At 40.1% G+C, this 25350-nt stretch overlaps 1 protein-coding gene across 1 annotated transcript in view; it reads right to left on the reverse strand.

Annotated features, from left to right (window-relative positions):
- ADGRD1 (adhesion G protein-coupled receptor D1) overlaps window positions 1-25350 on the reverse strand; it is a 458528-nt gene that overhangs the window by 30798 nt on the left and 402380 nt on the right. The window contains 2 exon segments of the mRNA XM_021004341.2: window positions 8295-8346; window positions 8349-8385. Coding sequence (XP_020860000.1) covers window positions 8295-8346; window positions 8349-8385 — 89 coding nt within the window.

Here is a 25350-nt window from a genome sequence, read left to right on the forward strand (position 1 = left end):
GTTGTTCAGTCATTTTCAGTCGTGTCTGACTCTCTGTGATCCCATTTGGGGTTTTCTTGGCAAAGATACTGGAGTGCTTTGCCATTTCCTTCTCCAGTTCATTTTATAGGTGAGGAAACTGAGGCAAACAGGGTTAAATGACTTGCCCAGCTAGTAAGTGTCTGAGGCTAGATTTGAACTCAGGCCTCCCTCACTTCAATCCTAGGACTCTATCTACTGTGAAGAACTTTTTAGGCATAGAGAACAATATAAATAAATTCTCAGGTGCTAGGACATGGGTCTAATTTTGAAGTGAAAAGGGAGAGTGCCACTTGGATGATGTGAAGGTAAATAATAAGACAAAAGGTCAATGCCAGATTGTGAAGGGACTTAAACATCCAAGGAGTTTTAATTATTTTATACAGGTAATTGGGAGCCACTGAGGATTCTTGAGCAGAGGAGAGACACAGCCATATCTATGTATGATGAAGGAAAGGCAAGATTGGAAGGTGGAAGAAAAAGTTTAGGATGCTATCCTAGGTAAGCAACAGTGAGAGTCTGGACTAGGACTAAGGTAATGGGAGTGATGAAGAAAGAGCAGATATTCGAGATATCTCTGAGGAAGAATCTACAGGTAGGATGGATCAAAGGGAAACTTTTCATGCCTCCTTTGTGCTTCATCCCCTCCTATGGGTCGAGCCCTCAGGGAAGGGCAGGCAGAGTTTTATACCAGCTTCTTTTCTTAACTGAACAAGATCAGATTTATCATGTAATGTTTAAAAAGAAAGATGTGATTCCCTTTTGGGAATAGAGAGAAAAGAAAAGGCCATGGTGACCCTGGAGCCTTGTTGTAACGGGCTATTCTTTCCAGCTGTTGATGGTTGGGATTTTTTGGGGGGTGAAGGAGAGCGAGGTTTTTTTTATTTTATTGATAAAGGGAACTCTTAGTGTGAAAAGTTCCTTTGTCAAAATAGATTGGCATCTTTTCAGCAACTCACAGTCTTAGAGGACTACCTGGCATACCAGGAGGTTAAATGAGTTGTCCCAGGGTCACATAATGGGCATAGGCCAGAGATAGGACTTGAGTCCTCTGAGGCCATCTCTTTATCTACAATTCCATGGCGCTTCTCAACAGGTTGATGGCATAACCCTAGAAAAATGCTGCCTGCTGGCATGAAGCCAATGAGTAGTAGTAATAGTAGTAGTATAGTAGTAGTAGTAGTAGTAGTAGTAGTAGTAGTAGTAGTAGTAGAAAGTTAGCAGTAATGATAGCGGTAGTGGTAACAATAGTAATGTTAGCAGTAGTATCAGTAGTAGTAGTAATGATAACAGCTAATAACTATACAGCTCTTTAAGAATTGCAAAGGGCTTTATAAATATTATAGGTGCTCTTATTATCCTCATTTTTAAAATGAGGAAACTGAGGTAGTGACTTGTCCACGGTCACACAGCTGATAAATGTCTGAGTCTGGATTTGAACTCTGGTCTTCCTGACTTACAGTCCAGCACTCCATGCTCCTAGGAGCTGCCTCATATACATATACATACATATACATATATACATGTATGTATGTGTGTATGTATGTATATGTGCATATATACAGATATGTGCGGTAACATATGTATGTTATATATGTATATAATACTTTTACATAGATATATATTTATATACACACACATATATATGTATGTGTGTGTGTATATATATCATATAGCCACCTCTATATGCTACCAGACAGTCAAAAATAATAATAATAGCTAGTATTTATATAGTATTCTATGTTCTGTTAAAGCATTTTACATGTGCTATCTCATTTGATTATTGAGATGTGAACCTAGGACTTCTGAGCCCAAATCTGGATCATTGGCCGAAGGAACCTATTACCACCCCCACCCCTGCTGCCCAGAGCCAACAAAAGAGAGACCAGAGTTAAATGGTAATGGAGGGACATTTGGCACAGAATTAACAGAAGAATGTCTCTGGAAAACAAAACCATGATGAATTATTTAGTTATGATCTTCACGTCCTGGAAATGATCTCCTTGAAAAAGAGCAATCATTGAGGGAACCATAATGGGCTGTTAAAGTCATAAATCGTGTGATACATTAAGAACAAAAAATAAAGCAAAAAACACCAAGACCTTAAGGAGGAAAAATTGCAGACCTGTGACTATTCAGAGGTTCATTAATATTGTCAATAATAATAGCTAACATAGTAATATAATAACTAGCATTTATATAATGCTTTAAGTGTGCAAAGTATTTTACAAATATTATCCCATTTCATCCTCACAACAAATCTGGAAGGCAGATGCTATTGCTATCTCCATTTTACAGGTGAGGAAACTGAGGCAGACAGAGCTCAAATGACTTGCCCGGGGTCATACAGCTTGGAAATGTCTAAGGCTAGATTTGAACTCATGTTTTCCTGGCTCCAGGGCCAGCATTCTAACCACTCTACCACCTAGCTACCTCTAGACTCCATGAATTAAATGGGATTGTAGAGATATAGATGATTCTAGAGCTGGAAATGACCTTAGTTGGAAGCCATGGAGTCCTAACTCATCCTTTTGCAGATAACGAAGCTGAGTTCCAGAGGAGTAGGATCAATTACTTAGAGTCACTCAGCTCTTAAGCAGCAGAGGTGGGATCTGAACCCAGGTTTTGCTCACTGCGAATCTAGTGCCCCATACTCTACACATGGCTGCTAAGGCCACTTTTAAGTTGATTCTGTGAATTTTGCATCTAGTTTAAAACAGCCCAATTAGCAAAGAAAAAAAAACCCAACTAAGCATGTTGGAGAAACTTATAAAGGGTTACGCCACTAGACTGAGAGGATATTGGGTTCTTTAGCACCAAGCAAAATGATTACCCTGAAACAAGGACTCAAATGAAAAAAGAAAAAGGTTCCAGGATTTTTCTAATTATGTTATAATTGCTTTCTTTGTGGCTGGTTGTGATAGCTATCATTTCTGGTTCACCAACTTATGAAGTCTACATTTTACACAAATGATCCTGATTTTTTCCAACTCAATGGCCTATTTCCAAGGAGACAGTGAGAAAGCAGGCAATATGTCCTCACCTCAGCCATTTGCTGGGAATGAAGTTAACGAGACTATCTTCAGGATAAATAGGATGCAAAACAGTGTACTCTGGAAAGGCAGCCCTGTGGGGGCCTGACCAAAGAAAGCTGATTTCAAGCAGAAACTATCCTTGCAGAACAGCAAGAGACTTAGACTTCTGCTGGTACCCACTACTATCTATTATGCCTCCTCTTTATTTCCTGAAACCAGTATAATTTAGGCCCCTCAAAAACACACACACGCACACACAGGGGCACCTTTTCAGTCTCTGCATGTTAAAGTCACACCATCTATATCAGGAGAATGATTATATTCAACAGATGTGAAAATGGAAACCAAAGGAGACATAATTTGTGGTATTCAGATGTGTCCATCTTTTGTCTCTCAGACCTTTTTCTCTTCTTTCTTTTTCTGTCATCCTGTTCCTTCTTGGAAGGAAGGAAATAAGTACTTATTAAGCACCTACGGAGTGCCAGGCATTGTGCTAAGCACTTTACTACTATCTCATTTGATCCGCATGACACCCCTGTGAGGTAGATGCTATTATGATCTCCATTTTACAGATGAGGAAATTGAGGCAGGCAGAGGTAAAATGACTTGCCCAGGGTCACACAGCTGGGAAGTGTCTAAAGCAGAATTTGATCTCAGGTCTTCCTAAATCCTAGTTCAAAGTTCTAGAAATCCACTGCACTACCTAGAATGAATTAATCTTATCTATCCAGTCATTTGGTAAGTGTTAACCAGGGATCTACCACAGGCAAAATTGGGTGAAATACGAAGATGAAAAGCACCCAGTACCTGCCCTCAAAAGGCTTATATTTCAATAGAGAGTTGAAGGATCATAGAAGTATAGCTACAAGAGACCTTGGAGATGTAGTGCAAACCCCACTCATGTTACAAATAAGGACACTGAGGCTAAGAGGTTAAATGATTTGCCCATTCACGTATCTAGTAAATGTCCTAGGCTGCATATGAACTGAGGTGGCCCAGTGGATGGAGTGCTAGGCCTGGAGTCGGGAGGACTCATCTTCCTGAGTTCAAATCCAGCCTCAGACACATATTAGCTCTGTGACCCTGGCCAAGTCACTTCAACCTATTTGCCTGTTTCCTCATCTGCAAAGTTAGCTGGAAAAGGAAATGGCAAACCGCTCCAGCATCTCTGCTAAGAAAACCCCAAAAATGGGCTCATGAAGAGTCAGACACTGCTGAAACAGTTGAACATCCTGACTCCAAGCTTAGAGTTCTATGTGCCGTATGTACTGCCTAATTCCCTGAAGAACACAAGACTCTGTGTGATAAGTGCCAAACGAATAGTATAAATAAAATACCCTGAATGATGGGAGTCAGGGAAGTGTAGTAGGAAACACACTGGATTTGTATTCCCCTACAGCATCTAGGACAGTGCTTTGCATGTAGTAGGTTGGCATTCAATAAATGTTTGTTGGGGTGAATTAAGCCTTTTCCTTTCAAGTCCTTTAAGCTTTGCAGGTAATGCATGAGAGTTTCTACCAGAGTAGGTGCCTAATGAGTGGTGGCCTCCTGGTGGACTCCTGACAAGACCCCTGTGATGGCAGGGCTCCAAGGAGCATCCTGTGACCTTCAGCAGGTTCTCCCCGACCAAATGGGCTTGTTTACTAAAGTCGCCACATTGTTATTGGTGAGGAAGCATGCATGAAGTGTCCCAGAAGAGGTTATTATTGTTCCGTGCCAATGTCCATTTTGCTCCATGTCACTGCCTCCCAAGAAGAAACTTACATCCTTCAGCAAGTTGACCCAACATAAGTCAAGCCCTCATCTTCTGCTAATTTGAAACCATAGCCCGCTGACATGCTCATGCTCAGCTCAGTAAGAAAACCATTCAATTTCTTCTTTCCATGAATCATGGGGGATGAACAATCTTTCATGGAGAGAAACTCCATTTTTTGTCCCCATGACTTTGCATTGACTGTCCTCCATGTCTGGAAATCCCTGCACTTCCAAGAACCCTTGGACTCCGCCAAGACTGCGTATGAGCATTACCTTCTATATGAGGCCTTCCTGATCCACTGGTTCCTTGGGCCCTTCCTATCCCCAAAAGAACTTGTACCTGTTGACTACAAATAGATAAATAGGTATACAGCTAGACAGATGATAGAAAAATTAGATAGATAGCTAGAAAGATAGATCATATAGAAAGATTGATAGGCTGATAGTGAATAGAGATCTAATAGATATAAGGTGATCTATACCTCTCTATCAACCTGTTTATCCATCTATCTATCTATCTATCTCTATTGATCTACCTACATTTATCTATCTATCAATTATCTATTTATCAAGTATCTATTTATATATCAATTATCTGTCTATCCTTCCATCTCTCTACTATCAATTATCTCTATTTATTTATCTCTCTATCTCTATTTATCTACCTATTTATCAGGGGCCTCACTGGAAAGTAGCAAATTTGGTCACTCCACTGACATCAAACAGAGGCTGGTGTTCAAATAAATACCTACTGTCCATGGCCGAACAAGATCTGTCTCCTTACACATTGCTGCCTTCTATGGGTTTCTGAAGGCTGTGAGACCCTGAGAGCTTGTCATTTTAATTTCTAATATTTTGAATTCATTGCAGAGTAATTGTCTTATAGATTTTTGGTGCAGGCATATTTACTGTTTTCCCTTTCACTATGGAAATGATGTAGTATAACAAAAGTAACTTTAATTATGCTGGTGCCACTGAGAGCTGAAAATTGCTGGTATTTAAGAAATCAGCCTAAGTGTTCCAGAATGAAAGTGGATACAAGTACAGCAGATTTATAGGGAAAGTATTGACCCATAGGTAGCAACAATGGGAAGTCAGCTAAGTTTGTCTTGGAAACCCCAGGGTCATGGATCTAGAGACTGAGAGGACTTCAGAGGGCAAGGAATCTGAACTTGTCATTTAACAGAGCAGTGCACTGAGGTCTATGGAGGTTGAATGCCTTGCCCAAAACCACGCAAGTACAAAGTACCATAGCTAGGGTTTGAGGTCATAGGATTATAGACCATAGAATCTTAGAGCTGAAAGGGACCATAATGGCCATCTAATCCAACCCAAATGTGAAAGGAATCCCCACTATAACATACCAGAGAAGTGGTCCTCTAGTCTCTGCTCAGAGACCTCCCAGGAAGGGGAAGACACTACCTGTTTAGGCAGCCCATCCCACCTTTGGACAAATTCTAATTGTTAGGAAAAACTTTCCCCTTCACATCAAGGTCAAATCTGCCTCCTGGCAACATTGCCACAGCTTTATATCTAGAAGAGACCTAAGAGTTCAGTGAAGACTAAGCTCATTTTACAGATTTTACAGATGATGAAACTGAGGCTGGAGAAGCTCATTGACTTGCCCACGGCCAATAGTCACTGATTATTTATTAAGCATCTACTATGTGCCAGGCTCTATGCTAAGTAAGCATTGAAGATACAACTATGAAAACAGAAGGTCTCTGACCTCAAGGAGTCTAGTTACACAGCTAATAGGAGGCAGGATATGAACCCAGGTCTTCTCGATGTGAAACTCAAAGCTCAGTCCTCTACAAAATGCTGTAGCTTCCATGTATTGCTTCTGGTTCTGCTCTTTGGGGCCAGACAGAGTAAATAAATCCCTTCTCTACATGACAGCCCATCAGATACTTGAAGACTGTTCTCACATTCACCTCAAGTCTTCTGTCCTCCCAAGCCAAATTCATCCAGTTCTTCTGACTGATCTGCATAAAACATAAGATTAAGGCTCTTTACCCTCCTCACTGGCCTCCTCTGGACATTCTCCCCCTTTCTAAGTGTCTTTCTTAAACCATGGAACATGAGACTGAGCCCAACGCTCCAGGTAAGGTCTGACAAGGGCTGAGTACAGCAAGGCCATCATCTTCCTGTTCCTGCAGCTTGCTGCTGAGTTGTTTTCATTTGTATCTGACTTTCCCTGACCCCCTCTGGGATTTTCTTGGGAAAGATACTGGAGTGGTTTGCCACTTCCTTCTCCAGACCTTTTTATAAATGAGGAAACTGAGGCAAACAGGGTTAAGTGACTTGCCCAAGATCACACAGCTAGTAAGTGTCTGAGTCTGTATTTGAAATCAAGTCTTTCTGACCTCAGGATGAGTTCTTTATCTACTGTGTCGCCTAGCTGTCCTAGTCCTCCAAATAGCATAGCACAAGTCACTGCTCTTTGGCATTCAGCCACCTCTTTCATGAAATGAGGAAATGGGACTACATGATATCTAAGGATTTTAGAGGAGGAGAAGGAGAAGGAAGATGAAGAGGAGGAGGAAGATGAGGAGGTGGAGGAAGAGGGGAGAAGAGGAAGAAGAGGAGGGGAAGGAGGAAGAAAGAGAAGAAGAAGAGGAGAAGGAAAGAAAGGGAAGAAGAGAAGAAGAGAAGAAAAAAGAAGAAGAAAGAAAGAAAAAAAAAAAAGAAAGAAAGAAAAGAAAGGAAGAAAGAAAGAAAGAAAGAAAAAAAAGAAAGAAAGAAAGAAAAAAGAAAGAAAGAAAGAAAGAAAGAAAGAAAGAAAGAAAGAAAGAAAAGAAAGAAAGAAGAAAGAAAGAAAAAAGAAGAAAGAAAGAAGAAGGAAGGAAGGGAAGGAAGGAAGAAGGAAGGAAGGAAGGAAGGAAGGAAGGAAGGAAGGAAGGAAGGAAGGAAGGAAGGAAGGAAAGAAGGAAAGAGAGGTTATTAATAACCAGCATTTATACAGCACTTTAAGATTTTTATATTAGAGACAGATTAGAATGATGGACCTGGAGTCAGGCTGACTTGGATTCAAACCCTGCCTCTGATGCTTATTATCTAGGTGACATCACTTGACCTCTCTGAAGCTGTTTTTCTGTCTGTAAAATGGAAACAAACAGAGAACCTACCTTATTGAATTGTTGTGAGGATCAAATAATATGATGTAAGTAAAGTATTTAATAAATCTCACATTGCTGTGTAAATGTGAGCTATGATAAAAGGCAGTGCTTTGTCATTTTCCAAGCTTTGTCACTCTTGTTTGGCCACTCAGTTCTTACCACTGTCCAGGGAGGTAGCCAGGGAAGGGCATATTATCCTCACCAATGAGGAAAATTATGTCTAGAGGCAGAAGGGACTTGGCCACAGTCACATAGCTAGTAATGAACCAACCTGGGAACAGGACAGATTCTGTGTCTCCTAACTCCCCAGCCTGAGCCCTGAAGTATTAAAGTGTATTCACATGAATAACATGGAGCCAGGACTTACTTAAAACCATTCGCCTCTCCATGGACCTTGTAGTTCTCCGCACTGATCTGGAGATGACTCTGGTCACAGCAATGAGAATGCCAATGTTGACCTGCCCAACGAGAACCAGGAAGGTAAAGTCAGGACATAAAGTATGCTGGGAACCTGCTCATTTGCTCCACTCATTGGCTATGGGAGGGCATCTGGGTCAGGAGAGGCAAGGGTTTGTTCATTGAGTTATGATAATGATGCAAGCATAAAGGGAAGATGTGTTCAATTTTATTAATGTCTTTCTTTTTATATCACATCTGTTTCTTGGTAGATTCTTCCTCCTTCTTAGAAGAAAGAGAAAGAAGAAAAAAGGAAACGAGCATAAAATGCTAACACTAATAAAAGTACAGAAAAAACAACAGAAGACCCAGATAAGTGGGGCAATTGTGTTACCTGTGCTCAATTTTGTGGACAAACATCCTCTCATACACATACATAAACACACATACACATGCTTTCATACATATATATTCACACATACATACATTCACACACTCATACACATACATTCACACATACACATATTCACACACATATACACTTTTATTCACCTACACACACATATATACATACTCATATGCATACATATACATTCACACACACATACACTCTCATGCTCACACATTTATAATACATTCACATATATACACACACACATTCTCATATACATATACTCATATATACACACATTCATACATATACACACAGTCTCATTCACATACAATTAGACACATACATACATTCACCAAACATGAATACACCCTCATACACACGTACTCATATATATATACTCATATACATACACACATTCATATACTCATACACATGCACTCATATATACACAGACATTCACACACTCATATACATGCTCACACACATACTTACACACATATATACATACATATATACATACAAAAACCATATGGAACAGAGGTTGCATTTCACATGAGTCTCTTTCCTCTTCTTCATACAAGCAAATATTCCACTTTGTCCATGATTATTAAGTTAATAATAATAATAATAATAATAATAATAACAACAACAAAAAATCCTTTTAAACAAGAGACAGCAGGACTTAATTGTGAGTGGAGAACAGTGTAACCCACAGCCCCAGCTCCCCAGCAGCCAGCTCCTGATGGCTTCTATGGGAGGGAGGTCCTTTGCTAACTCCAGGAGATAGAGATAGACTCTTGCAAAGTTAGAGGTTCCAGAGCAAATGGCCCACACCCAAGGTCCTCCTAGCCTAAGGCCATGGCCACTGCTTCCCCCCCCCCTTCCCCACCACCAAAAATCAATAAAGACCTAGACAAACACAAAGTTGCTGAGTGGCCTCATTTCTGCTGCCTCCACCAAAAATTCAAGGCAATATGTGTTTGGGGTGGGGGTGAAGTAACAGTTTAAACTTTAATTCTAGGTACCACTACTACCACCACCACCACCATCACCACCACCAGCAGTCATTTCAGAGAGGGCCATCTTGCTATTTGTGAGTCAAAAATTTAAGAACTCCCATCTGAGTAGTTATCTCCTTTCTCTTCCTTCAAATCTCAGATAAAATCCCATCTTCTGCAAGAAGTCTTTCCCATTCCCCCTTCATGTTAGCCTGAGATTATCTCCAATTTGCCCTGTAGAGATAGAGACAGAGGAAGAAAAAATAGAGGGCTAGAGATGGAGATTTATACAAATATGGAAATATGCAAATAAATGTAGATATAATATAGATGTTTTTACATAGCTGTTTCCATGTTGTCTCCCATCTTGAACTGAAGGCTCCTTCAGGGCAGTGTGGCATTTAAAAAGCTCAAGAAACATAATTTATGGGTAATCAATAGAATTTGGAATTCAAAACTTGAAAGAAAAAAAAACAATGAATATTTAAATTGTTTTTAAATGTAATTGGGGGAAAACAAAATAGCATTAAAAAATAAAGTGTAAAGGGATCCCAAAACCAAAAAGTTTAAGAGCCACTGAATTAGTCTAACCCTTTTTCCATGTGAGAAAATTGAGGCTCAAATAGATTATGTGATTGGTCACAGTGACTCAGGTAGCAAGCAACAAAATCAGGATCTAAACCAAGAACATTTGTCTACATTTTCAGTATTTTTTCCACTGTGCCATGTGGATATAATCCTTTTTAGGAACATTCTAACTTGTTTCTAATTTCTGGGCTGATCATCCCCAGTCCTCCTCAGTGTATCACCTTCCCTCCCTATATATGAGTTGTAGCTAAAATTTACCTTTGTTTTTCTAGATTAATTGAGGTAAGGATTGTCTAGAATGAGCCAAAGTAAGAGAAACTGATGATTGTGAGGAGAGGGGTCAAACTCCAATGATGGGACCTTGTCCATGCAAGCACAGAGTTACAGAGAGCCTTGGCCCATTGTGTCTGCCTTCTCACCGATTGGTACCCCCAGACTCTTCATGCCTTCTTTACTGTTAGCACATGACTGTTAAAAATAACTTCTTTTTCTAAAAAACATTTCCTGCTTAAAAATTCCCTCAAATCTTACCTCTCCCAGAAATTCCACAAAGATTATACTGAAAGGAAAATGTTCAATTATCTCAATGAGAGGTCAACACCTCCCCATATTTTCATCTTATGATATTCATATTTTCTCCTTTCTCCTCAAAGGAAGAGAAGGCCCTTCTCTTTGCTGAGGCTGAGCTCTCTGTTTGTTATAACTTCATTGCACAGGTATCTTGCTACAATAATCCCTGCCTCCCTTGTTCTCATTCCACGTCTTTCCTCAGGTACTCAATCCTTCCCGGATGCCTACAAGCATGCTTAGATCTTCCCAACTCTATCTGTCCTTGATCCTTCCACATCTTCAATCTATTATCCCATGCCTCTACCCCCTTTTCAGGACCAGACTCATAGAAAGAATATTCTCAACTTTCTGCCTCCACTCCTTTACTACTCATTCATTTCTCAACTCAGAGAATGATGAAAATTCAGATTCTCCAAGTTGGGAGGGAGGTAACCCAGAGACTGTCTCATCCCAGCCATAGTTCAACAAGTGGTCAAGAAACCTTTGCATGAAGACTTCTCATAAAGAGGGATCCATTGGAACCCAAGGCAGTCCAGTCCACTGTAGGACATCTCTACTTGTTGGCATGTTTGGGTTTTTTCCTTACATCAAGGTGAAATCTGACTATGGTCAACTGCCATCTACTGTTCCAATCTATTGGCCTTCCAATGAGTCACTATCTGGGTCCAAGCAGAAGAAGCTGAAGTGGATAGAGCACTAGTCTTAGAATCAGGAACACATGAGTTTGGAATTTATCTCAGATACTTGCTAACTGTGTGACCCTAGGCAAGTCACTTAACTTCATTGGGTCTCAGTTTCCCCACCTGTAAAATGAGGAGGTTGAACTTAATAGCCTCTTAGGTCCCCTTTAGCTCTAAACATCTGATTCTGTGGTCCTCCAGCTCACATGATAACCTTTCATACAATTATCATGTCTGTCCCACCACTTCCAGGCATCTCTTCTCTGCTTTAAACATTCCGAATTCTTTCAACTGATCTTCATGTGTCAGTGTCTTCATCAAAGCCTTTCACCATCTTGGTCACATTCTTCCTGACACTCACCAGCTTTTAAACATTTTCCCCTAAAATCTGGCACTTAGACTGGAACCCAAAACAACTGCAAAGTATGTACTGACTAGGGCAAGATATTCTTTATTCCTGGACACTATAGACAAGTCACAGCCTTTCTTGGCCTCTAAAAGAGGTTAAGGTAAAACCAACTGCAAAATGGAAATAATAGACAACATATGCCCCAGAGTGTTGCTATGGTATTAAATGCCCTGCTGCAACCTTCCCTATTTCTGCTGACAACATAGACATCTTCCCAGTCATCTATTACCTACGAGTTATCCTTGAGTCTTCTTCCATTTTGCATCCTTCATAACTCAGCCAGTTGCCAATATCTGTCTAGTCCATGTCTAATATGTCTCTCATATCTAGAACATCCTCCCCTTTCACACAAACCCTACCCTAATTCAGGCCCACATCGTGTCTTTTCTGGACTATTTGAGTAGCCTCCTGCCTGGTCTCCCTGACTGCAGTCTCCCCCCTTTCTAACTTTTTTTTTTCACACAATGCCAAAATTATCTTCCTAAGATATAGTACTGATAGTGTCGCTCTCCTGCTCAATAACCATCAGTGGTTCACCATCATAGCTAGAATGTGCCTCAGCCTAGAATTTAAGGGTCTCCCTAATCTAGATTGAACCTATATTTCCCATATTATTTCCACTACCTCCTTCATGAATCCTGTGTTCAAGACAAGTTGCACATTACTTTTTGCCCAAATTCAGCATCCTATCTACTGCACATATATCCCATGTATTTGGTATGCTCTCTTCCTCCTCCTTCTTCTTCCCCTCCTTGAATCTTTCTCTTTCTTCAAGACTGAGCTTACATGCCACCTCCTCAGTGAAGCTTTCCGTGATCCATGCCCATAATAGTGTTCTATCCCTACTTAAAGTACATCATAGCATTCACATCTTCCTGTATTTTCTATTCCCCAAGTAGAATGTGTGTGTGTGTGTGTGTGTGTGTGTGTGTGTGTGTGTGTGTGGTGTGGTCTTTGAATCTCCAGCATGTAGTGGCCATAAATGCTGAATAAATTGCCACCTCTACTCATGCTCACCATTATCTTCTTCTCTAATAGAGGGAAGGAATTTGGAAAGAGTGTGACCTGTCAAGGTTACACAAAAATAAGCTGAGGAGTCATGAATTTGAACCCAAATCTTCTGACTCTAAGTTCAGGGGGTTTTCTACTGTATCACAGATGCTTTGCAGGTGCATGAATGATAAAGAATAAACTGAAAAGCATGCCCTGTCTACATTTTTTCAGCTCAGTGGTACAATGGATAGACATCATTAAACACTTACTAGTTGTGTGACCCTGGGCAAGTCACTTAACCCTGGTTGCCTCAGTGTTCTTGTGTGTAAAATGAGCTGGAGAAGGAAATGGTTAAGTGTTCAGGTATCTCTGTGAAGAAAACCCCGAATGAGATAATGAAGAGTCAGACATGACTAAAACAACTGAACAACAACAAAATAGGGACAGACATTGCCCCAGGGCAACGACATTTAGAGGGAATAATAAGTAGGCTCAGATGCTAGCTTAGCACCTAGAATAATTGAAATAGGAAATCATCAGATATGTGACTTCCTTCTTCTCTACCCTCCTCTGCACCAAAATATCTGCGCATTGTTATTTCCCCAGCAGTGCCTTTATCATTCCTCAGGGCCTACCCTAATCCTATTCGTTCAACTGAATTGAAGGTTCATTCTTATTCCTTTGGCCAGTTCACAAACAATAACACTGCTACCACCAACAATAACAACCGGTCATGGTTCTGGTTCTGGAGATAAAGTTTGCCTAAGACACTCTCCATGGCGTCCCCAGTTTTATGGCCTTCAGCGTGAGGGTAAGTTTAAATAAGACGCATCCAAGCATTTAAATCTATGCCCCCATAGCTCATCTTTCTCCAGCACCTTGGTATCTTTACTAATCTTCCATTGACTCAGGAAGCAGAATTCAGAGAAAATTGTTTAGCTGATCTCTGTTCTGCAAAAGGCAACTGAGGGCTTTTGATGTTGGCCCCAACAGAAATACCTATAAAATGAAAAGAACTCGGGAAATGATCGACATTCAGGAGAGGGACAAGGGGCTCCTCACCACCCTCTCTGAAGCCACTGGTGGCAAAGGGAAAGAGGAAGCTACCCCATTCAAAGTAGGGCAATCAAAAGGAAGCTGCTTGTCAGACTACTTGGATTAAAAGGAAGGGAAAAAAATTTAGGAAGAAGGGAAAACTTTTATCTTTCTTTTTCCTTCTGGGAGGAAGTTGTATACTCAGAGCAAATCCCACAATGCAAGGTGATCTTTTGTACTCAATTCTAAGAACTGGGATGGGACAGAGTAGAAGGCAGCAGGCTGGGGTGTGTGGGTATGTTTAATAACCATGTCTGCCCCTGAAAAACGTATACAGGGAATACTTTTCAGTTTATTCTTCATCATTCACATTTCCTCCATCACTTTATTAAGTCAGATAATCAATGAAATAATAAAACAGACCCTTATTTGTAGCATTTGCCCATTTCTGATCTCTGAGTCTAAATGCTTACACTGAAAATTTAACAATCAGCTCTCAAGAGCCAGTATGAGCTGACTGCTATATACTCCTGACAGCAGGCAAGTGAAAAGGGATAAGGGGCAGCCAGGTGGTGCAGTGGAGGAAATGCCAAGCCTGGAGTCAGGAAGACAAGAGTTCAAATCTGGCATTAGATGCTTACTAATGGTATGACCCTGGGCAAGTCACTTAACTGCTGTTTGCCTCAGTTTTTTCAACTATGAAATGGGGATAATAATGGCCTCTACTGACCAGAGCTGTTATGAGGATCAAATGACGTAATAATTGTAAAGTGCTTAGCACAGTACCTGGCACATAGTAAGCACTTTATAAATATTAATAATAATTATTATTATCATTGTTATTATTAGGAGATCTGTAGCATCTCCTCCACATGGTTTCCAACGCATTTTTCCTAAAGCATAGGAAGAATCGGACGTGACTCAAATAACTGGATGACAACAACAGAATAGAGATAGACATTGCCCTTGGGCAAAGAAATTTAGAGAGAATAATAAGTAGGCTCAACTAATAGGAACTGTCCTGCTCAGTAAATGCCAGCACATTGCCTCCAGGAACAAATCTCAGCTCCTTGGTTTGGCATTCAAAGCTCCATAACTTGTCACCTCCTTACCTTTCCAGTCTTTTTACACATTGCTCCTATCCAAAAAAAACAAAATGAGAAAACTGTAAAGTGCTTATCACAGTACCTAGCACATAGTAGGTGCTTCATAAACGCTTATTCCCTTTATGTCCAGCCACACTGGCCTTATTGCTAATCACATACAACATTCCACCTGCCATCTGCTACCTCCGGGCCATTGTTCTGATAGTTCCTAGTGCCAGGAATGTTTTCCCTCCTTGCCTCAGGCTCTGGAAAGCTCCAGGTTTCTTCAAGAATCATTTCAAGAGCCTTCTTCTACGTGAGTCCTTTTCTGGTACTCCTAGAAACTAATGCCATCCTTTCTAGAGTTGCCTTGTATCTACTTTATATATGTGTTTTTTTATTCTTCTATATGTGTTTTGTATATTTCATATATGTACGTGTTGTCTCCCCTGTTAGAGTATAAGCTCCTCGAGGGGAGGGACCACCTTATGTTTGCTTTTCTATCTCCAGCCACATAATAAATGATTTATTAATTAGTTTCCTATTCACTTTAGACCCTTAATTTCCCAGTTTAGTTAGCCAGAATCAACTAGAATTTTATGTCTCTGTGTGTACCTGCAGTGAACATGGTACATATTTCCCCCCACCCTAACTGATATGCATCCTGGTGGGGAAGAAGTATACCCAGGGCAAACATGGGTTTTCTATGAGGTTAAAGGGGCCTGGATGGGCAGAAGCCAAAGTACACCCATAGGTGTATTATTAGCACCCTCCAAATTTACAGCTCTAGGACCACATTCCAATGGCCCCACCCTAGTCAGGCCTCTGGAATTAACGTATCCAAACTCCATAATTTTATATTAATGTTAAGTTATAATCCCCACTTCCTAACATGATATATGGTTTTGAGCTGCATACTAGATGTGTTTCTGCTAATATGTCTCTGCTATTAAACAAACAAACAAACAAACAAAGACGACTGGAATAGATTTGGGAGAGAGGTTCACACTAAGGCATTACTCATGATAAATTACTGTAAACTGTTTTGCAAACATAAAAAAGCTTACAAGTGATTAATAAGGAATCATGCACCCTTAATTGCCTTTCAGTCCCTCTATTTAAAAACTGGAATGAAATATTTCAATAGGGTTGAACTGTTTGCATTACATGCTGTTAGGATTCATTCTTGAATCTATTTCTCAAAATATTTTGCAGGTTCCTTGAGCTCAGTCTTTTCTCATTTCATTTTGCATGCTAACCTCTTACCACCCCTACCCCCCAGCCTCGTTCAACTGAGAAAATTTGCTGTGGTATTAGGGAATGAGCCATGGCTAAATGCAGCCACCCATTCCACATAGCTGTGTAATTATATTGAGAGATAATGGCAGCCATGAAACCAATCTGGGAGTTGGGGGGGGGGGGGAATTAAGGAAGGAAAAGTAGAAGAGCCTAAGCCTGACCCTCTTTGCTCTGCATTTATTGCCTGGGATTAGATTTTGGGTTATTTAAAAAGTTTCTTAATATATCAAGTCTAAAACCCTCCTATATTTAACTCCTAATGAGCAATGATTCCGATACAGTGACAGGTGTAACCTAGAATGCAATGAGTTTCATCAGTTTGGGATCTCCTCACCGAAACTGTTGACAAAGTCCTTCTGACTGATGTCAGAAAACATCACTGATAAAATAAGTTAGGGGTTGCCATTCCATTTCAGAAAATAATGGAACCATTCACGCCATCTTCCTTTTTAAGGTAGAACATTAATGAAGTGAAATATTTGTGGTAATCTGTTTGTTTCAGCTATTAGCCTTAGCTTTTTTTTTTTTGGTAACATCGTTTATCTCATCAAAAATTATATTTAAACCTTCTCAAAAGGAAGCTATTTCCCAACTGCCCTTTGTCTCCAGGGTCCTTCCATCCCTCAGTTTTCTGGGGTTTTTGTCAGTTTTCACCCAGGGAAAACAGGCCCACCTGATAAAACAGGGCTGTTTTCTCATCATCTGTAGCTTGGTAAAGAGCAAGAAGCTTAAATGTGCTCTGTGGGACCCAACTTCAAGGGATTTTTGTACTAAATTGATGATGGGTCAGACAAACACAAGAAGAATAAGGTTGGAGAGCCCCAAAGAGAAGTAATTATTTCCAGGATGAGGAAGGTAATCCATTATATTATTAATTGTCATTATTTTTATTATCATTACTATTGCTGCTGCTGCTGCTGTTGCTGCTTCTGCTGCTGCTGCTACTACTACTACTACTACTACTACTACTACTACTACTACTACTACTACTACTACTACTACTACTACTACTACTACATGGAATTCTTGTTCAGGTATGTGTTAAACAGAATGGTCTCTGAGGTTCCTTCCAAAAACAGTTCTAACTAGGGTGAGGTGGCTAGGGTTTTGCATCAGGGCCTGAATTTAGAGAGCATTCACTGCAATTGCTGTCCAGTAGCATAGAAACAACCAAAATTACTTAACACTGAGTTAGCAAAAATAATTAAAGTAAGAAGCTAAGTAATAGCCTGCAATGAGAATATTTTCCTTTCCCTGACTACTCTCTTTGTCCTCCTATCCCAACTTGATTCACAGAATTTCGTGCTATTTTCCTAGAGCAAAAATGATTCTTTGTTAATTGTTTGGTAGCCATTAACATCTAAGAAATTTGACTTGGGGTAAACCGTGAGTTCATAATTCCTGTTGTTGTTTTTCTTGCAAATACCTTATGGTAAGGCTTCCTCTACTCCTGTTCATTACAAAAGAAAACTGACTGGAAGTGCTTATATGCATACTCTCATCTTTTTTGTAATCATGGCTAAACTCCAGCAGCCCCAAAACAGAATATTCATAGCTCACAACTTTGTTGTCCCTCCCAAGATGTTGAACAAATGGATGCTTGAAACTATTAATCCTGATTGGGAATGGTTGGGGTAGGGATGGGGAGGTGAGGAAGATGCTGGTCAAACTGAAAACAAAAAGAAAAGATGATTTTAAAATAATACCTATGGGAACGTGGGGCAATAAGCTAAAGGAAGATCATCTGATTTACAGCCAGAGGTCATGGGTACAATTCCCAATTCTGCTGCTTAATGGCTGACATTTGTACAGAACTCGCAGGTCTGCAAAGCCTTGGTGCACACTATCTCATGGCAGTCACATAAAAACCCTGTTTAAAAAGGTGTTATTTTTCCCCCCATTTTACAGGTGAGACACTTCAGGCTCAGAGAGGTAAATTAGCTTATTGTGGTCAGACTAAGTATCCGGGGCAGGAATGGAACCTTTTTTTCCCCTCAATCCAAGTCCGGTGTGTCATCTACTACACCAAAAGGGGTCAAACTCACTGAGTGCCTCACTCACTCGATTCAAATGTTATTGGGAAATGCTTAACAAAATAAAGTAAAATAAAATAAAACACAGACAATGTTAATTTGTGATTTTCTAAGTTACGATGCTGCCTACAAGGATCATTATTGAGTTTGATATCACTGTACTATGCTCTGCTGCTTCTCTGCAATCTGCACGATCTTGGAAAACTCACATGACTTAACGTATCTTGGTTTCAGTTTCCTGATCTGAAAAAGGGGGGGGGATTTCAATCAACCAATCAAAAGGTATTTATTAAGGGCCCACTTTGTTGCTCATCCTTCATTTTCTCCCTACACTCACCCAATGGGAGAATAACAGCTTCTAATGAGGAATATAAATTTTTATCTCCCTGCATCAAAGAAATCACAAAAGGAACAAACACAAAGGTTAAAAAAAAAAGGCAAATGGTATTTTGGGCTGGGTACACTTTTCTCTCCCAATGTATAGGTTCTCCAATAGAAACTAAGGGTGTTTCTTAGTAGCAACAGGATATCAGTCATGAATTTCACTCTATATGGATTCAATATCAGATGAGCCTTAGGACAAATCTTAGCATGTGTACCCCTTTCTTCCAATTATTGCCTAAAAGCTGAATAACCAACACCTGATTGATTCTCCTTTGGTGCTTTTTCTGCTTGGCCCCAGAGGGCAGAACGGGAAATAATGGGTGAAAGTTACAAAGCATCGAATTCAAATATGATGTCATTTTCTGGCTTTTGGTTACAGTTCACTTTAATTCAATTCAATAATCATTTAGTTAGCACCTACTCTACTCCAGAACTGTACTAAGCACAGGTAATACAAAGATGAAATTAAAATATCCTGTGTTCTAAAGGAGCTTTCACTCTGTAGAAGAAAACAACTTCAACATGAAGAAACAAATATAAAATAAATACAAAGAAAATACACAGTAATTTCAGAGAGGGGGAGAACACTAACTACCCCAGGGAGGGAGGAGATGAGGAAGAGCCTACTGTAGGAGGTAGTACTTGAGTTGATTATTGTTGGGAGTTAAGGATTCAAAGGAGAAGCAAAATGGCAAACCACTCCAGTATCTTTGCCAAGAAAACCTCAAATGGGGTCACGAAGAGTCAGACATGACTGAAAAACAACAAAAGGGCTCCAAAGCTTCCCTGGACCTAACAGCTCTCCATACCAACATGGATCAGGCTTATAGATTGTAGCATTCACATTTAACAAATTTCTCCTTGGTGTAAGGCTTGTAGCCAGGTAGCACCCTGGAGAGGGAAAACAGCATGATCTGTGTCAGCAATTCTCCTTAGTTTGATCAACCCTCCAGCAACCTGTTCCCTGTCTCTACTGTTTCCCATTACAAAGGAAATACAGATGTTTATTCCTCTTCTTAATTTTACTTTACACATGGCAAAAAGGGAGCAAGGCAGCAGATGGCTGATGACAGGGCAAAGTCCTGATGGATCCCTTTGCTACCTCTTTCTGGAATATCTGGGGTAGAATAAGAGAGCTTTTTATACTTTAGAGATTTTTGGCTTATAAGGAGACTTCGATAGAGAATATCACCCTCAGAACTGAAGGAGGGAAGGATTGCTTTTAGTACATTTCCACATATTTTAGGATGTAGCTGTTTAGTCCCATCAGTCATGTCTGACTCTTGCTGGCCGCATTTGGGGTTTTCTTGGCAAAGATACTGGAGTGGTTTGTCATTTCCTTCTCCAGCTCACTTTATAGATGAGGAAACTGAGGCAAAGATGGTTAAGTGACTTTCCCAGGGTCACACAACTGGTAAATGTCTGAGGTCTGATTTGAACTCAGGTCTTCCTGACTTCAGGCCCAGTACTCTATCCGCTGCACCAATAGACATTAACAAACAGAAGGCTGAAGAAAAGGAGGGCAAACTGGATGCTCAGCTAATTCCACTCAACCTCCCTCCCCAGGATGTTTTGGAGCCAGCTTAAACTGACTAGAGAGCAAATTGTATGATTTTCCAAATTATAAGATCACATCTGTAAGGTGCCTCATTCCATAATAATAACAATTACTATAATAACACCAACATTTATATAGTGCTTATTATGTGCCAGGCACTTCACTAAGTACTTCACTATATTTTCTCATTTAATCGTCACAACAGCTCATTGAGGTAGCTGCCATTATTATCCTCATTTTACAAATAAGGAAACTAAGTTCAAGTGACTTACCCAGGGTCACATAGCTAGCAAGTGACTGAGGCCACATTTGAACTCAAGTCTTCCTTACTCCAAGCCCAACACTTATCCACTGTAGCACCTAGCTCGCTCAGCATCCTCTTCATATTACACATAAGATAAATTTAAGGCCAAAAGAGGCTTAGTGACCCACTCAAGGTCACAGGGGTAGTAAATGTCAGAGGTGGAATTTGAACCTAGGCCTCAATTTTGCCTTTGTGAAGTCAATATTTTTGAACCCAAGTACAGATTTACACTTCTCTTGTTCATTCAACCTAACAGTCTATCCTGGCAAGCTCTTTTTTGTGATCCTGACATTGTTATCCAAATGATTAGCCAGATTGGGATCATCTGTATACACAGATGTGTATCCCACTGCATTCCACCCTTTTTGGTCCCTTTGTCTTGACCAAGTTGATAAACCAAACCATAGGAAGAGGACTTCTCTACTTGCCTCTAAAGATGAATTTTTCTTTATTTAAGTTTTGCCTACTATGTCCATAGCACCATATTACGTATTAAGAAGGGTAAGAAGGTTTTTCAAATTGTCTCTGAAACTGCAGGAGGAAGTGTGAATAAGGAAATAGGCTGGGAAGGGGTCTAGGACAGTGCCATACCTAGGGATATGCTGGAGCCAGCTGAAAATGTTTTGAGAACCAATAATTAAATTTTCAGTATGAACATTTACACTTTAGAAATCAACAAATGCTACAAATTAGGGCTCGATGTATTGTTTTGTTGACTGCTTAGACTCTAGAAGGTGATGGAGAAAATGCTAATAATGCAAATTAAGTTTTAAAAGGTATCCACTCTGTGTGTGTATGTGTGTGTGTGTGTATTATCCAGAGAGCTCTATGCTAAATATTTCCCAGTACATCACTGGCCAGACCCCTGACCAGACTGTCCCAGATTGCCTCAGATCCCACCTGTGTTTAGGCATATGCTGACTGCTCAAAAATTTAAATGTCAACCATTTTTTTTGGGGGGCTATCCAATTCTTTCTAATAGAACATAGGACACAGAGCTAAGGACCTAGTTTGAATCTGACCTCTGACTCTTGCCAGCTGCCTATACTTGACCAAATCACTTCACATCTCTGGGCCTTAATTCTTCACATGTGAAAATGAAGGGGTTGGACTCCTTGGCCTCTAAGGTATCTTTCAGCAACCTTAAATCCAAGATGTTGTGATCCATTTTTCATTTCCCTCTCTTACTCCATTTCTTCCTTCAGGGAATCCTTCCCATTGACTGATAGGAGGCAACAAAACTCTAATGGTGGAATTTCAGACACTGTGACAAGTGGAAGAAAGACTACTTGGGCAGAGTGACTTTCCAACAAAGACTACAAATCAGCACCTACTTAAGAGGTCTGGTCCTGCCTGCACTACAAACCAGAATTACAGAGAGAAGGAAATTCAAGTTGACTCCTTGGCAGAAGGTGCTTTGTTCTCAACCTAGAATATAATAGCACTCAAGTCAGCAGTCAAAAAACAGAGGCTGAGTCAGCAATGTTGCCCTAAAAAAATTGGATTATTTCCCAATTTTACCATTTGTCCTTTTTTTCTCTTTTAATTCCCCCTTCCCCAACCCTTTAGTGTGTTAGACAGCAAAGTTAAATTATTGAAGTCGGCTAGTTCCTCTTATGGAAATTTTTGAAGCTGGAGCTGGTGAGGTGAATAATTATGCTAGGTCCCCAAAGGAAGAAAAGGAATGAAAGACACATTTTATCCAATCCTTTGTAATCCCTTTAAAAGGTTGGGTTAGTAAAATGATTGCAAATGATTCCCAGAGCATCCCAATGGAGACGTGCACTAACTGCCCTGGATGAGAACAGCTCCAGGACAAAGTGTTACCCATGGAGCCAATACCAATGAATGGGAGCTCAACCAGGGGATGGGCCCAGAGCTGTTTAGTCATGCAATGGATGGGAGCTCAAAAAACAAAATACTTTTCCATCCATTCCTCTGCCCTTGAAACAGACTGCTTAAAAGAAGGATTTGCAGTCTTTGGAAACTACGGGGAATATCAGAGGACATGAGCAAAATACATGTGACCTCCATCCATGTCATTCAGAATTCCCTACTCTGTTTGGGAAGACAGATGCATCGGAAATAACTTAATTGATATTCTATCTCTCCAGACAGAAAAAAGGTGGTGGGGGAGTTCTTCCTTATATTGAGGTAGTATGAATAGCAGAGAAGGTGCTACACTTGGAGTTGGAAAATCCTGGGCTCAAATTCCAAATCAGACCCTTTGTATTGTATCCAGAAGGTAGGTAGATAGAGCATTTATTAAGTACTTATTAAGCCAAGCACTAGGCTAAGCACCGGAGATACCAAGAGAAGCAATAGAGACATAAATATAAGCAAGCAAACTTGTCCTTGCTCTCAAGGAGGTTACATTCTAATAAAGAAGAGCTGGAAAGCAAGAGGGAAGTAGAAATGCCCTATCAGAAGTGATTGGGGATAGGAGGGTCAGGAAGAGTCTAATTGTCCAATGAGAAGGAGGTGGAGATGATGGTCCAACTGCAGATGGCATAGCATGGAGATGAGCTGGAAGGGATTCCAGAGGCCAAGCCCTTTATTTTACAGATGAGGAAACTGAGACCCATGTAATAAGGTAGCTTTGCCAAGGTCATATGGGTCATTAAGTATCAGGGCTGGAATTGGAACCCAGATTCTCTGACTCCAGAGCCAGCATCCTTTCCATAACTCCACACTGTCTCCCTGATCAAATCTAGTATCTCTGAATCTCAGTTTTCTCATGTGTAAGATGAGGAGAATAATGAATGCAGAATGCAGACCCTATTTCACTGTTTTGGTTTTTGGGTGCTGGTTTTTTTTTTTAAGAAACAAGTTAAATGTAGTAATGAGCAGCAAATATTTTGCAAATGGTCACAGCACCATATCAATGTCAGATACATTATTTTTGGGACTGAGATGGTGCAAGCTCCTTCTGCCAAGATCTAACCCCAAGATTTGCAATCCAAGAGTCAGACACAATGGTGTAGGAGAAAAACACTTCTTTTCCCATGTGAACCATTCTTTCCATTTGTAAACACAAAGCAGAGGGTGATGGAAAACCACTTTCCACCATGCCATGGACACATCTGGTGACCACAAATGCTCCTTATGAATCATCTCCTGGCACTTGCCACACCTACCCTGCTTCTAGGAGTTCCCTGATCATAGCATGACCTTGAGGAAGAGTCTACAGACCAATCGTAGCTTTCCCAGACCTGATTCCATCCTTGATCTTCTGATCTTCTTCCTCCACATATACCTTGTTAGCTCATCCAAGGCCACAGTTTCAAGTCTATTCTAGGTTCACAGAATCCCAAAATATCAGTTTGTTTCCAGGTCTGTTTTGGGGACCAAGCAAAATATATCTAATCCCTCTTGCATAGGACAACCCTCAAAATACTTTTAAGACCAGTCTCATGTTTCCCCTGAATATTCTTTTCCCTGGGTTCAACAATAGTAGCAGGAACAGTGTTGGACCTGGAGTTAGGAAGACTTGGATTTCAGTCCTGCCCCTAACACATTAACTGTCTGATATTGGGAAACTTATTTAACTTCTCTAAGTTTTAGTTTTATCTATAAAGTGGCAATGATAATATCTTACAGTCTCTAATCCAATAAATATTGATTAAGTACCTATTATGTACCAGGCACTGTACTAAGTGCTGGTAATAAAAATTAATAAAAAAGAAAAAAGAAACACAGTCCCAGTCCCTCTCTCAAAGACTTTACAATGTAAAGGGCTCTATGAGTCTAAGATGCCCTAGTAGTTTTCTCAACAGGAGTCCCTTGTACAAGTGAAATCAGATAGCCAGTCTTCTATCTTCGTGTTTACCTATGTATGTTCATTCTGTCTCTCCCTTAGAATGTAAGGGCAGGGACAATTTCACTATTTTTTTCTTTGGTCCCCAGCACCTAGTACTGTGGATGACACATAATGAGCCCTTAGTAAATGTTTATTGATTGACTGATTGATTGATTTGAAACCTTAAAGAACCACAGAAACATCGGTTGTTTATGTAATTCAACTGATCTTCATAAGTCATGATCTTAAAGTCTTCACCATTCCAAACCGTGTCCTACAACTTCCCAGGATTCTGCACAATATGAAGGGTGGTTCTGGGAGACAATTTCAATGCTAATTCTACATCTCCTTCTAAAATAGCAAATGTGAAATTTTGCATGTATTAAAAACTGTTAGTGTATGTAGCAATTTTTCAGGATGAAAATACACTTAATTTCCTCTATTTAGGGCAAAAGTTGTTCAAGATTCTTTTATCCAGTGGGTATTCCGTACCTTCAGGTCCTTTTAGAAGTAGATTTTCTGGGATTCATCAATATATCCTAAGTCTCGAGGGCTCCATGATTAAGATAGTCATGGAAACGCCTTATTGCTATATAATAGTATTTATGAAGAGCAATAATAATGACAACAGCTCACACTTATATAGGGCTTTAAAGTTTGCAAAGCACTTTGGATACACTATTTTAATTGAGCTTCACAAAGTACTTTTAATAGATAGATAGATAGATAGATAGATATGTATATGTATATGTACATATAATTTTACAGATGAGGAATCTGAGATTGAGAGAATTTGAGCCTGCCCAGAATCACACAGCCACTATCTGAGTCAGGATTCCAACTCAGGTTTGCCATCTCTAAGTTTGGCACTCTAGTCCTGTATCATCTACCTGCCTCT

This window comes from Phascolarctos cinereus, unplaced genomic scaffold, assembly GCF_003287225.1.
Source record: "Phascolarctos cinereus isolate Bilbo 61053 unplaced genomic scaffold, phaCin_HiC Scaffold_4;HRSCAF=312, whole genome shotgun sequence".
Taxonomy (NCBI): Eukaryota; Metazoa; Chordata; class Mammalia; order Diprotodontia; family Phascolarctidae; genus Phascolarctos; species Phascolarctos cinereus.